Genomic DNA, 15,073 nt, shown 5'->3' with positions numbered 1-15,073 from the left:
GGCAATCAATCAGATCGTAATAATCATAAAGGTTACGTATATATGCACTTGAATATATATATCCTATTTATGAATTCTTATGTGCTATAGAAATATCAGTTTGCTTATTAATAAGCTTAAGATTGTCCGACAACACAGAGGCTAATTTTTTTTTTTTTTTGAGTCACTGGGTACCCTTTAAAAAGCCAATGGAAGCTACAATTGTCTCACCAGGAAAAACTAAGTGCTCATATGCTTATATAAAGAAATTCAAATTTCTACTGATTCAGAGTCCATGAAGCCAAGATTCAAGTTTAAGAAACTATACAACAGCAGAATTTTTAACTATAACAATTGAATAATGATATTCAACAAAAGCTGACTCCCTGGGAAAGTGCAGGATAATTCTATATTAAGTAACCAAATGACTTTTTGGAGTAAAATCTGATGGGTCAACATATTTTCTGATTTTAGCCTGGCTGAAACCATGGGAACAGGAGGAGATAGAATAATTTAAAATAATGTTAGTTAAATTAGACAAAAATAAACACCAAAAGATGTTCTTGATATCTATCCAATCCAACATGGTTGGATTAATACATCCTGTTGGTACACACACAGAAATAAACCATATAGAGAGCTAACAAGTTAAATTTTACCTGCAACTGTTGCATGTATTTTAAAACCAGTCAGTTCACTGAAATAACTGATCATCTGGTTCCTTAAAGTTAGAGGAAATGATTCATATTGTTGGGTAATTAAATGAGAACATGTCCATTCAGAGAAGACCATACAAAACCATACAAAAAATTCTAACCATACAAAAAATTCTATACAAAAAATTCTAACTTTGAAAATAATTAAAATACAAAAAAGAATTATTACTTTTGAGAGAAATTTTAACTTTAATCTTAAACAGACATTGTGAGTTCAACATTTCATGCCTGTAGTCAGTCACCTGTGTCCGTGAGTGCTCTGTCTAACGTATAGCCTTGGTCAGTAAATCCATCATTACCTACAATTGCCAGTTGTCAGTGCATACTGCTATAATGATGGCAAGATGACTCACATCCTCACCACACCCCCACTTCCATTATTCAGTGTAACACCTCATCCTCTACAACCTCTCAGCTGCAAGATATCAGAGTGGAGGCGGGGGAGGTGTTGTGAACAGTGGGATATGCCTGAGTGTTTTTTCAAAACTGCAAGTCATTGGGAAACTGATGTAGTAGGTTGGGACTAGCTTTTCAGTTTGGGGATTTTTCTTAGGAGGAGGGGAGAAGTTTAAAATGAAATAGGATATAATACAGTAGAAGAGGAAACATTAGAGTGCTTCATATATTGTGAGGGTATCTCTTCAGATATGTGTATGTGTGGTGTGTGTGTGTGTGTGTGTGTGTGTGTGTAAGTATGTATGTATGTATATATGGTCAAGTTCTTGACATAAAAGGTATTTTAAAATGTAGGTCTCAGTTTAAACATTTTTTTAAACCTTTAGGTTGGAGACCTACGATCTAGTCCTAGCACAAACCCTGAATGCTGTACTATTTACCTCTTCCTTCTCTCAGTTTCATCTCACATGTGCCTCACAGTCATGCTATACATTAAGATAATGTCCTATGATACAAAACCAATATATAAAAATCTGTTGCATTTCTATACACTAATAACAAACTATGAGAAAGAGAAATTTTTTAAAAATCCCATTTACAATTGCATCAAAAAGAATAAAATATCTTGGAATAAATTTAATCAAGCAAATGAAAGATCTGTACACTGAAAACTATAAGACATTAATGAAAGAAATTAAAGAAGACACAAATAAATGGAAAGATATTTCATGCTCATGGATTGAAAGAATTCATGTTGTTAAAATGTCTATACTACCCAAAGCAATCTATAGATTCAATGCAATTCCTATCAAAATTCCAATGGCATTTTTAAAAGAAATAGAACAAACAATTCTAAAATCTGTATGGAACCACAAATAGGCAAAGCAATCATAAGAAAGAACAAAGCTAGAGGCATCACGCTCCCTCATTTGAAACTATATTACAAAGCCATAGTAACCAACACAGTATGGCATTGGCATAAAAACAGATACACAAATCAATGAAACAGAACAGAGCCCAGAAATGAACCCATGCATATACAGTCCATTAATTTATGACAAAAAACGTGGAAAGGATAGTATCCTCAATAAGCGGTGTTGGGGAAACAGGGCAGCCAAATGCAAAACAATGAAACTGGACCCCTATCTTACACCAGACACAAAAATTAACTCAAAATGGATTAAAGTCTTGAATGTAATACCTCAAACCATAAAACTCCCAGAAGAAAACATAGGCAGTAAGTTCCTTGATGTTGGTCTTGGCAATAATTTTTTGGATTTGACACCAAAAGCAAAGGTAACAAAAGCAACATAAACAAGTGGGACTAGATCAAGCTAAAACGCTTCTGCACAGCAAAGGAAACCATCAACAAAATGAAAAGGCAGCCTACTGAATGGGAGAAAATATTTCCAAATCATGTATCTGATAAGGGTTAATATCCAAAATATATGAAGAACTCATACAACTCAGTAGGGAAAAAATCCAATTCAAAAAGGAGTAGAGGACCTGAATAGGCATTTTTCCAAACAGGACATACAGATGGCCAACAGGTACATGACATGAGAAGATGCTCAACATCACTAATCATCAGGGAAATGCAAATCACAACCACCATGAGATACCACCTCACACCTGTTACAATGGGTGTTATCAAAAAGACAAGAAATAAATGTTGGCACAGATGTGGAGAAATGGGAACCCTTGTGCACTATTGGTGAGAATGTAAATTGGTGCAGCCACTGTGGAAAACAATATAGAAGCTCCTCAAAAAATATGATCCAGCAATTCCACTTCTGAGTAGCTATCCAAAGAAAACGAAAACACTAACTCAAAAAGATATACATGTATATTTAGCATATATATGAATATATATATATGATTCTAACTGAATGATTCTAACTGAATCATATATATATTCATATATATGCTAACATATTATTCAGTCAGAAAAAAAGAATGAAATCTTGCGATTTGCAACAACATGGGTGGACCCTGAGGGTATTATGCTAAGTGAAATAAGTCAGACAGAAAAAATAAATACCATATGATCTAACTCATATGTGGAATCTAAAAATAACAACAAACAAGAGTTTGTGGATACGTAGAGAACAGATTGGTGGTTACCCAAGGTGGTGTGTGGGGCAGGGGCAAAATGAATGAAGGGGGTCAAAAGGTACAAATTCCCACTTATAAAATGGATAAGTCATGAGAATGTAATGTACAGCATGGTGACTATAGTTAACTATACTGTATTGTATATTTGAAAGTAGCTAGGAGAGTGGATCTTGAAAGTTCTCCCCCCAAAAAATTTGTAATTATGTATGTGACAGATAGAAACTGGATTTATTGTCATGATCATTTTGCATTATATACAAATATTGAATCATTATGCTGTCTACCTGAAACTAACATAAAAAGCTTCTGCACAGCTATTATACCTTAATAAAAAAATGGTGTCCTGTGGCACTGTTTTAAATATCTAAGAAACAGATACGCTATTTAGATAATGAAAAAAAAAAACAAAACCCTAAAAACTAACAAAACAAAATAACAACCCTATTATCACTTTTAAAATATTTATATCTATCCATTCACGGCCAAATAAATCACTCTGGTTGCACATAGTTCTTTCATTCCAGGAACAGTTCATTCAGATCATACTTTGGACTAATGTTCTATGTTTCTACATCTCCCAGATCCCATGTCTCTGGCTTGACAATTGTTAGTTACCTCCATCCTCTGAGAAATTTCATAAAATACACTGGGAAAATCTTCGCCTGTAAATTTCATATTTTGGGTTGCTTTCCCTGGATTTTTCATTCTCAATAATTTTACAGTGCTATGAGATTTCCCTGGGAAACACTTAACTTTCCACCTTACTTGTACCTCTTAACTTTCTACTCTTTTAGTCTTAGAAATGAATGTTTTATTTTAACAGATTCCTACAGCATTGCCCCAGTTTATAGTACTTTTCTCTGACAGCTCTGGAACAATCAGCCGGCTGAAGGCTATCTATCAAATGTGCCACCTACAAAAATCAATCAAAGCCACCATGACCACTGGAATGTATTTTCAAAGTCTACAGATAAATGTGCCCACACTTAGTCATTCGGCTCAGCCAAATAAAGTAATCAGATCTGAAGGCTTTAAAAGTTTGCTTTTCAGGATGAAGAATTCAAAGGTCTATCTTTCCTAATAGCTTTGGAAAATGACCTCTTTGTGTATATAGAGTTCATTTCAAAGACAATAAATTTTTTTTCTTCTCAGTTATTTACTTTCAGTATTGAATTGTACTTTTTATGATTTCACTGATATGTGGTATATAAACCAAAACAACAAAAGAACAAGACAAACAAATGAGAAACAGAAACTCATAGACACAGACAATGGTTTGGTGGTTGCCAGAGGGTAAGGGGGGTGGGGGGTGGGGGGTGGGGGGTGGGAGATGTGGGTAAGGGGGATCGAATATATGGTGATGGAAGGAGAACTGACTCTGGGTGATGAACACACAACGGGATTTATAGATGATGTAATACAGAATTGTACACCTGAAATCTATGTAATTTTACTAACAACTGTCACCTCAATAAATTTAATAAAAAAAAAAAAAAAAAAAAAAAGAATTGTACTTTTTAACATTTAGAATTTACTTTAAGGTAATTTAAAATGTAATACACAAGTGTCACACCAAAAAAGTGTTACAGTGGGTGTGGTGCTTAAATGCAGTCTATGGCAGAGCACATTTTAAGTAATGAGCTTCATAAGTCGATGGCAACTCTTTTTTCTAATTGCTCAGTCCACCATCTGTGGAATCAGCTTGACTCGTCTTTTCTTCTCACCCCCATTTTGAATATATCACGATTTCCTGTTGGTTGTCTTTCAAAATACAATCTGGGTTCCAGCCACCTTCACCACTGCTCCACCTCCATCCTCACTGTTATCCCCCTAGTTCAGTCTATCACCGTTCCTCAATGGGTTACTGCAAAACCCTGTCTGATCTCACTACTTCTACTCCTACCTACCTATAGCCTGTTCTCAACACAGTAGGCAGTGCGATCCTTTTAAACATCTGACGATCAGATCACACTTGCCCTCAAAACACTGCAAGGGCTACTCACGACATTCCAAGTAAAGCCTAACTCCTTACAACGGCCTATTATCTCCCGGCTCCTTAAACTCTCTAACTTCCTCTTCTGTCGCTCTCAGGTTCATTCACCTCACTGCAGCTACCTAGGTCTGTCTGCTGCTCCTCAAATCCACTGGACACGCACCAGCCTCAGGGCCTTTGAACTAGATGTTGCTTCTGCTGGAACGCCGTGCCCCACGCCCCCACCCCGTGACACTAGACATGTCCATGACTGACACATCTCCACCTTCTCGGTGAGGTCAACTCTGACTATCTAATAACAACAGGAACTTTCCCTCTCCCCACCAATCCCATCTTGCTTATTTATCCTTACTTTTTCTTTTTCCATTGCTATTTATCACCTTCTAACACATTAAATATATTCTTTATTATTTAATTGTTTATTGTCTGTTTCCTTATGTCAGACTGGAAGGTCCATAAGACAAATTTATTTGTTTAGAAAAGAAATTTATATCCATGTCATGATTGGGTGAGAAGAGTCCCTAGTATATTCCTGAGGTACAAGAATTAACATCAGTAAATTGGTTCCAATTTTTTAAAAAATGTGATCTCTCACCTTGACACCAAACTTCCTGGATAGAGATTTCTATTTCAAATTATTTTATAAAATGTGTTTGCTTTAATCAGATATATGATAAGGAGCAATGGATCCATAGACATTTGGCAGGTGTGGGGTGGGAATGGGGAGATAGAGGCTCAAAGCTTTCCAATCCCCTTAGAGGAAGGAAAGCACTGTGTAAGCAGGGTTTTCTTGCTTTGTCCTAGCGCATCTCAAAACAGATGGCAGAAGCTAAATGCTAAGTCTGCTGCCATGGAAACCATTATCACAGCAGTCCATTCTAGAGCCCCACCTATACAATAAATGTTTGTCTTCCTATTATTACAATCAAAAACTGCCAAGTCTCATTCTAAATCCTACTACTAAGTACAGCTACTATACACCTACCAGCCTGACAAAAGTCTCAGAGAGACCAGTGTTTAAGGCATACACAATGTCACCTTAAACATAGTCAAAATCCAGCAACGTATAGGGAGAGGGTTTTACATAAATTGCCACGTTATGATGAATTCAAGATCCACTTTTATTATATATAAGTTCATGAATCTTACCTTAATATTGCAAGCCTGCTCCATCAATCTTCTTGCATTTTCCTCTGCCCTGTATCTCTTTGGAAGCTGAACTCTGAAGAACTTTAAAGCACCTTCAAAATCAGCCTGCAGAAGGTCTTCCTTTGAGGTCTGAAAAATAATCACCAAGAATCTTCATTACGTTTTGACCTGCCTTCAGGACAAATACACTGAAAAAAGTTGTTCTATTTCCTGAATGCGCTTTTACAGCTAATATCTAGGTTAGTTCTAAAAATGTTTAGAAAGAGATTTCTAACTTCTTTACTATAAATTGAAATAATTCATCATATATCCTAGAAGTAATATAAGACTTAATTAACAGGCTAATATATTTCATTTATAATACCTGAAGATTTGAATGGTAGATCCTGGCAGAGCTAACGACGTTAGAGCTCTGAGAGAAGAAAAATGCCAGAAAAGTAAAAAAAAAAAAAAAAGGGAATTCTGGCACTAATCTGTGACTTTGGCATTTGAAGGGTACTATTCCAAAGCTGGTTAAAGACTAGACAGTGCAATCAAAGCACATCAGAGTTACATGATAAACACCCAATTGGAGGATGGCTTTCCAGCAACTCTTGTGATGAAAATAAGAAATTGATCCCACACGTTAAAGAATGCTGTGAAAAAGTAAATGAAGCAAACCCCTTAACTACTGAACTTCTTTTGAAAACTACTGTTTGCAACATTTACTTCTTTAAGAAATAACAACCACTTAGAAATGTGTATATGCATGCACAGAAAAAGACTGAAAATAAATGAAATAAAATGTTTCTCTGGGTAGTGGTATCATGGTTTGGTATTTTTTCTTTATATTTTGTTTTATTTTCTGCAGTGAAGATTTTAGTAAACAACTCTAAGCAATTTTTGGCAAACGCCACGATACAAATGATAGATTCAGGCAGACTCAGTACACATAAGTAAACCAAAAAGAAATGAGATGTTCTGCTACTTATCAAACACTGTAGTAATAAAAATTAAAAAAAACCCAAAACCAAAAAAAAACCACGGTAGCTAGAAGTCATGGAACTACGCACTAGTTCAAAACACTACTTTATTTCAATTCAGAGATAAACTTGATTAGCATTCAAGACTGCATTGAAAGAGTATAAGGAAGTCAGAGAAATGTCTGCTCTTTGTAGGGCCTGAGTTGTCATCCCCACTCTGGTCCAAGCCATTGTGTGTCTCAGGTGAGCTGCTGTGGTAGCCTCCCAACTGGTCTCCCTGTTTCCTCTCTGGCTCCCTCAATCCACTCTCCTCATAGCACGGATGACACTCTTCCAGATCATGTCACACTTCTGTGTAAAGCCCTCCCGTCGTTCCTACTGTGCTCAGAATAAAATCCAAACTTTTTACCGTTGCTACAGGACCCTTCCTGATCTCTGCTCCTGCCTCACCTTCCCCTCCATCCTCATCTCGACCCATGTCCCCCTTTGTTCTCAAGCTCCAGGCACACTGGCATCTTTCTGTGTTGTGCTCACACCAGGTTCACCGCTAACTGAAGGCTACTGCCTTGCTGTTCTCTCTGCCTGGAATAGTCTTCTCCCAGGTCTTCATAAGGATAGCAACGTTCTGTGATCTAGATTTTAGTGCAAATGTAAGATCTGAGTGAGGCCTTTTCTGAGCACTTAAACTTTTCCCCTCAGCCCATTAAGTAATTTCCTACCAAGTCATTCCCTACTTCTACATCTGTTTTCCTCCTACGGAAAGGGACCTTGTCTGCCTTGTTCATTGCTGTATCCAGTCACACAGTGACAAGAGGAATATAGGAGGGCCTCAATTAAAATGTACTGAATGAATGAATTCTCCTTCCATTTCTCTCTCAATGTGTGTGTGCTGCACGTGTGTGTATATGTGTGTGTATGCATGTGTACACAGACACACACACAGCACACACACCCAGAGAGGAGAAAAATTCTGAGATGTTCTAAATTAAATTACAGCGGCTGGAGAGTGAGAGAGACGGGAATAATTAACCTGTTACTAGCTGGGGGCCAGCTATCAAGACTGCTTACATTCCTGAGTGTATGGTGCAACTCTGAATTAATTTCCAGGAGGTTATTTCAAAGATTATCTAGCGAGAATAGGCAGGTACCTCTGCTTCCTGCTTACGTGTAAACTTTGCTGACTGTTGCCCACCACCACTCCTAAAAAGCAAACTCTTCTTCCGTATGGACTCTGCGTCTATCCCACAACCAGCCCCACTTCACATTCTCCCACCCCCTTTTTCTGTAGCCAATGTAAATTCTTTGAAAAAAAGCTTATATCTTTCTCCACACTACTTGACTCATTAAAAAAGGCAGTCAACCCAGGACGGCGGCCATGTTGCTTTTCCCAGCTGGCGCTGCTGCTGGTGGTTTAGACTTCGTGTCTGAGGACCGGGCCTTTTCATTCTTGTCAGGAACGGCCCAATAAACCCGTTCTTTTAAAATGATTTTCACCCGTAGAAGTTAAAATTTTTGTTTACACACACACACACACACACACACACACGTAATATTTTTTCTCTCTTCTAAATGGGAACATGTAAAATAGAATAATATATTAATTCATACCCCAAGCATTTTCACAAGGGCGCTAGGTTGGTTCAACTTTAGATCCACAAACTAGTAATCAGGAAATAGAGGTAGGCTAACAGTGGCAGTGAAAAAAGAAACAAGCCTAAGTACATTTCAGATTTATTTCCTCCCTCCTCAATATATAGACATGATAGCAAGAAAAGTGGTGGAGAGAATGTTCAGCATGATATAGTGCTATCAACTCACCTCAACTTACTTGGAAGAGGTAGTTACTAGAAACCACTTCAGCCCAAAAGGGGGCCTCTCCAACTAAAACACCAACTGCTGATTCCCTGGGAAAGCATCCAGCTACCAGTCATACCAGATACACAGCATTGCTAGCCTTCCTTTTTCACCCGTAATACCGGTTCTGGTGATTAGTTCTCCCATGATTGTTGGGAAAATGCAAGACAGGCTGTTTATGGAATTTGTAGGAAACAGGATTAGCAGCTTTCCTCACTACTCAAAAGCCTCCGAGGGCACCTCTTCTATTTTCCATGTAACTAACCTCTAGTTACTGGTATCAGATGCCCACAATGGTGGGGAGCAGACTCCTGCTTGCAGGCAGCAGCATAGTTACCTAAATAATTTCTAATGCTGCCCAAGGCCTAATTTCAAATTCAGCCTCTGAGTTCATACAAAAGCAGAACGATTAGGATTAAACATGAGGAATCATATATCCTGTGACATTTGACCTCTGGTCGGGGTGGCAATGGAGATAGAGATGATGTTTGAAGGAGGCTGTAGTCTCAGGGGAGGGGCAGTAAGGGGCGCCCCATCCGGGCGGGGCTGAAGCCTAACTCAGGACGAGTGTCTGGAAACCGGAACGCAGGGTGTCCTACGACTGTCCTTTCCCAGACACTATTGGTGTTAATGATCTTCCATTGCTCAACTCAGGGAAACCCAGAAAGAAAGCAGCTCTGTCCCATCACGGCGCAGGGAGGCTCATGGAGAGGAAAGTGTGGGAAAATGGGAGATTTCGAACACGAGGAGAGTAGAAGTTGTTCCTCTTTCTCCAAATTTCACACACAAGAGTGTGAACTCTGACTGTGTCAGTGCTGATAGCATTTTGAGTGTGTTTTTCCCACTGAAAAATTCAGTGCAAGAGTATCACGTTTTAAAGTGATTTTTTTTTTTTTAAAGGAGGCAGGGTGGGTGGAAAGGAACAGTTCTGACATTTGAGGGTTAGCTCTAGATGCTTCTATGTCAAACTTCTAACTCTTCTTGAATGATAAATCTTTCTTTAAGAGCCTCTGATAAGCAGCAAATTCTAAGTTAGGTTATGTTAGGGGATTATTTGGGGGGGAAAAATCTAGGCATGGTTTTCTTTCTCATCTGCAGTGTTTTTTCCACAAATGCCTTTTTCCTCATTTAGTTATATATAGTGTCTACCAGGATTTCTCTTCAGTTGAGAAATATTTTTGGAGGTCTGAGAATTAATTGGAAGCACAGGCTTTTGAAGAAGGAAACATTACTTAGCTGGTATCTAGGATACCTGTATCTCTTCTTTTGGTATTTTAATTTCACCAAAGAAGCATGTATTTAGTGAGTCTGCACATAGAATTTATGCCTTGTGGTAATATGTAAAATGAAGTACTTGTACCTGATTCATTCAATGGAAATTGTTCTTTATCTTTGAAGGATAATAAGCAAAAGTTCCAAATGTACTTGGTGTTCTAGCAGGTTGAGGGTCCCTCTGTGAATTAGGGAGCAACAAATAGGGCTCAGAGTCCAAATCTACAACGCTGTCTGGGTTAACCTTTTATTTGATCAGTTCATTAAGAAAGTTAATTTGTCTTATATGAAAAGACTACTGGCATCTTTCAAGTAAAATTAGGTATTTGTATGTGTTAACCCACACAATTCATGTTTAAAACAAGACTAAAACCTAAACTTCAGCGCTGGCCCTCTTGACTGGTAATGGAAAGGTCTCAAGATTGCATGTGGCAGGATTCCTCTTAGGACCACCCCGTACAGACTGGCCATCGATCCCATGCCATTAGCCAGTCCGATAAGACATGGCTGAACAACTGTACTTCCCCCGGTACACATGCTAAACTTTGAGCAGTAACTCATTGGATATCTGACCCCAACTCACAGCCATGTCTTTCTTAATTGTTAATTACAGGGCATGTGATTCCCCAAAATGTTGAGTACCCCAGTTCTCTCAATACTCTTATAAGTGCAACTCTGTATAACAAAGTTAGAAATTTCCAGATGGCTCCATGGACAACTCAGCATATACTTTTCACAAGTAATGCAGGTGGCATTATGACCTAGACTCTGAACATTAGAGCGCAAGACCACCCGAGAGGTGTACTTCCTCAGATACCTAACTGGGAAACCAGGCCAACTTTGCACAGTTGCAACATACAGATATTCGTGACCTCCCTAAGACCTGAATCTTGGGAACCCAGCTCCCTGTGGATTTTACTGTTGATAATTTGTTTTAAACTAGAGACAATTTAAATTCATCCCCTAATGCAGATTTGAATATGAGAGACATTCTTCTTTATCAATTTATGTTGTCCTTCAAAACACTGAAAATGTAAATGCTAAAGAGAGGCAGCACCAGGTTACTGGAAAGTTACCAGGGAAGCCCTCGCGACACAAAGTTAGGTAGTCTTTAAGAAAATGGAAATGTATTAGGCCAAAACTGATTCCTCCGAGAGATGCAGAGAATTTGTTGCAATATATTTTAGTACTTCTTAGTGTCAAAGCTCCTGAAATAACATAGTTTTTACTTCACTTAAAGAATTTTACTTTACTTAAAATGTTTTCACTTAAAAATAAATTAAAAACCCTTTCTAACAGAACCATGAACCTTCAGTTTTTTCCTTTATGAGGAAAAAATATGATTCAGGGAAACAAAATCCAACTGAGCATTGATGACCTTATCTGGGCATTAAAACATATGTATTGAGCTCTTTTTATTTCTTTCTTAAATAACAAAAGAACTAAATTTCTCAAAAATACGGCCCTCCTCCTTATAATCATATGCTGGTCATTGCACCTGACTTCATCTTGCAACAATAAACAGACTTTCTTCAGGGTGAGAAATCCCTTATGTACATGGTGACCTAACATGTCTGTTATGATTGAGCAGGAGAGATTATATTTGCATGCAAATACATATGTGAAGATTGAATTAGTAATGGTAAAGATAAGCATAAACAAAAATGAGCGATACTGGAGGGAGACATGTGAGAGGAAAGAGTTAAATTCAGTCAAGTCAATATTGCACTTTTGAAGAGAGTCAAATATGAGAGAACCATAAGGAGGGAACAGTCTGAAATGCTAATAAACTCCATTGTATAAAATAGACAAAGCTAAATTAGTCTTGTTCAATTCTCAAAGAATGGTATCGGGCTACTGTAGACCAATTACATTATAGAACAGTTGCTAGGTACAGTTCTCAAACCACTAAAAAGAAGCCCTGTACCAGTGATTGTGGGTATTTAATTTTAACCCTTGGCAGGAAGTGAGGAAGGCTGATTTTTCTCTTGTTCAGGAAATCAAAAAACAAGCAAGCCAGACTTCCCAGATTCACAGCACAACAGCTTTAAGCTGCTTCATAGATACACAGTTTGAACATTCCAGTAGAGAAATCTACAATTTCCCACCCAAGCATTTTTAGGGGGTAAAATTCCCTATCCAAGGGGAAAAAAAAAAGTGAAATTGGCAATCAAATGGGGAGTTTAGAAATCCAACCACGGGGATCTACATAAGTAGCAATATGGTCTGTTGTAAAATTTAACCCTTTGGAGACATAAAGTACAGAATGGCTACATCAAGCACTTGAGCATTTTGCTTCATTGCTGAGCCTAGCCAGCCCGAAAACCATTCTTTTGACTGGAAGATAGTGCTACTAATGTGGCCCTGGGCTGTGGGAGAAGAGCCACCATCTCTCCTCTAGCACATTAAGGAGTGGCAAGGACCAGGCTGGGGTAGAGCCCCAGGGTCGAGGCCACCCGGCATTTCCTTCTCAGTTGAGGGGGAGAGAAGGGGAAGAAAACAGGAGACTGCAAGCTCTCTCAGGATACAAGGAATTCTCACAGAGGGGGGCAGATTCCTGACAAATGCAGTTCAATGAAAAGCAGTCTCACCGCCAGAAGCCGAGGCACAAACAGACGGTGCCCCATCCCCAGAAGTTCCAGCACCCGACACGCATACTCATTCACCAGCTTGCTCCTCTCGTCGCGCATGTCCTGGGACTTCCTGACAGGAGGTGTGAGCTTGGCAGCTGGGGCTGGGCAGGGCACCCCTTCTTCCATGAGCAGTAGGTAGGTGTCCAGAATGAGGAAGCTGGATCTCTCATCCACAATTTTAAGAAGTGCGGTGGGAGGGGAGCCAGGCTTAGGGCTCCCCAGGAGCACACACACGCCAGTCTGTGCTGGGAATTGTCAGCTAACGTCTCCACAAGAAAAACATTTTGGCCAAATTATCCCAAGTGCACGAGCCCCAAAGTAAGACTGGAAAATGAAATCAAACACTGATCTAAATGAAAAACAGCAAAAGCAACCGAATGCAAGAAAATGGCCAAGAGTGATGTAGGAGAGTTCAGATACATGCATGAAAATGTACCAGCTGCTCAGAAGGGTCGAGTGTGTGTGTGTGTACAATGTCTGCGTGTGTGCGCGCGTGTGCGTGTGTGTGCGTGAGCAGACAGCAGCAGCAGCCAGGAAGCCAGGGCAGTTGGGAAGCTGCAAGGAGAAAAGGATGAGCTCATTGCAATCCTTGATTCGTGACAAGCAGCGCTGCTGCCACCGCTGCCTCTCGCTGTGCATCAGTAATGAAGGGGTCGGGAAGGACGGGGAGGGGAGCGGAGAGGCAGGTGAATGAGCATGCAGTGTCTCGGGGGAGAATGCCGTAATGAGAAGCCAATGGCGAGCCGCTGGACAGATGCGCTTCCCCTCCCAGGCCCCCTTCGATCAGCTAGTCTGACAGCGTATGCTGGTGAATCCTAAACCCACACACAGATGAACTAGCATCTCCTGACACGGGAAGCTCACAGAAAAATCAGACAGCCTGCTAGCTACAAGGCTGACCTTTATTCACTCGTGCTTTCTAATAATGATAATAGATAATGATAAGTCTGATTTTATACTGTGTATTTAAAGCGGAAGGCTCCAATTCTTGTTAGATTACTGAAATCTCTACTGAAGAGAGGTTTAGGGCAAAATGATCGAGTATGGGCACAGGAGAGCAAGGACCACGCATCCAAGAAATGACACACCCTCAAGTTGAAGTGTTTATGCAATAGTGACGACGTTTTGCAACGCGAGGCTAGACGGAAGTGTTTCAGCATTCTGGGAAGGCTAGCCACAATTAAAAGGGAGATTTTTATCAGTTGCACAATATGATAAAAGCTACACACAATAATAATATTAAGAGTGTACATTTAAGGAACTACTGAAGTTGAGATTTTCAAAGCCAAAATGACTTTCTTAAGCCATAGACCTTGATAAACAGTTAATTGCTCAAAACATTGTTTTGACATTCTCTGGTCAAATCAATCCTTCCTGAGTAATAATATAACTGAGAACTGTCCACAGTTTACAAATTTTACAACTTAGTATTAAAGTGTTACATTAATTTACTTCATGTGAATAACCAGTTGTAGGCTAATGAAAGCAAAAGGACACGATCAACTTTGGGGCAGTTTCTTAACTTCGGCCCAACAATTAACCAATATGTGCTTAGCATCTCGGGGAGGCAGTTCTGCAGCCGGCCTGTGAAACCAGACCCATTCCTCCATGGGAGACACAGCCTGGTGTAAAGAGAGACAGGCCTGAGAGAGCCAGAGGAAGTTCCTTCTGAGTCTTAGTTTCCTGCTCTGACAGATAAAAGTTACAGATCTCTGCAGGTAATAAAATAGAAACATATTTATCAGCATATCTCTGTGATCTTGGTTAAAAAAGTATGACTGATTATGGAATTGGGTTAAAGGGAAATATTGCCTTCCTTAACAGAATCTTGTTTGGTTTCTTATTTGAATACCTCAGAAAAACAAAACTTTTTCTTTGGTTAAATATTTAAAGTATTAACAAAATATCGTAAATAAGATGTCTATATATTGTTATCAAGCCTTTATTTCTTCCCAAAACAATTTCTTTAAAAACTCTACAAAGTACAGATTTTAATGCCTAGCA

General features: G+C 39.0%; 1 protein-coding gene across 3 annotated transcripts in view; it reads right to left on the bottom strand.

The window, feature by feature from the left end:
- RABGAP1L (RAB GTPase activating protein 1 like) overlaps window positions 1-15,073 on the bottom strand; it is a 424,365-nt gene that overhangs the window by 95,977 nt on the left and 313,315 nt on the right. For 2 of the 3 annotated variants that reach the window (XM_019725918.3, XM_019725841.3), the window contains exon 19: window positions 6,349-6,477. In XM_019725918.3, coding sequence (XP_019581477.2) covers window positions 6,349-6,477 — 129 coding nt within the window. Of the gene's footprint in view, window positions 1-6,348; window positions 6,478-13,027; window positions 13,706-15,073 lie in introns of those variants that run through there. The other variant, XM_019726079.3, reaches the window with a different exon arrangement.

The sequence above is a fragment of the Rhinolophus sinicus genome, chromosome 11, assembly GCF_057876585.1.
Source record: "Rhinolophus sinicus isolate RSI-liver-muscle chromosome 11, RSI-T2T, whole genome shotgun sequence".
NCBI lineage: Eukaryota > Metazoa > Chordata > Mammalia > Chiroptera > Rhinolophidae > Rhinolophus > Rhinolophus sinicus.
Note: the sequence above shows the minus strand (reverse complement) of the source record. Positions and strands in the feature narration are given on the sequence as shown.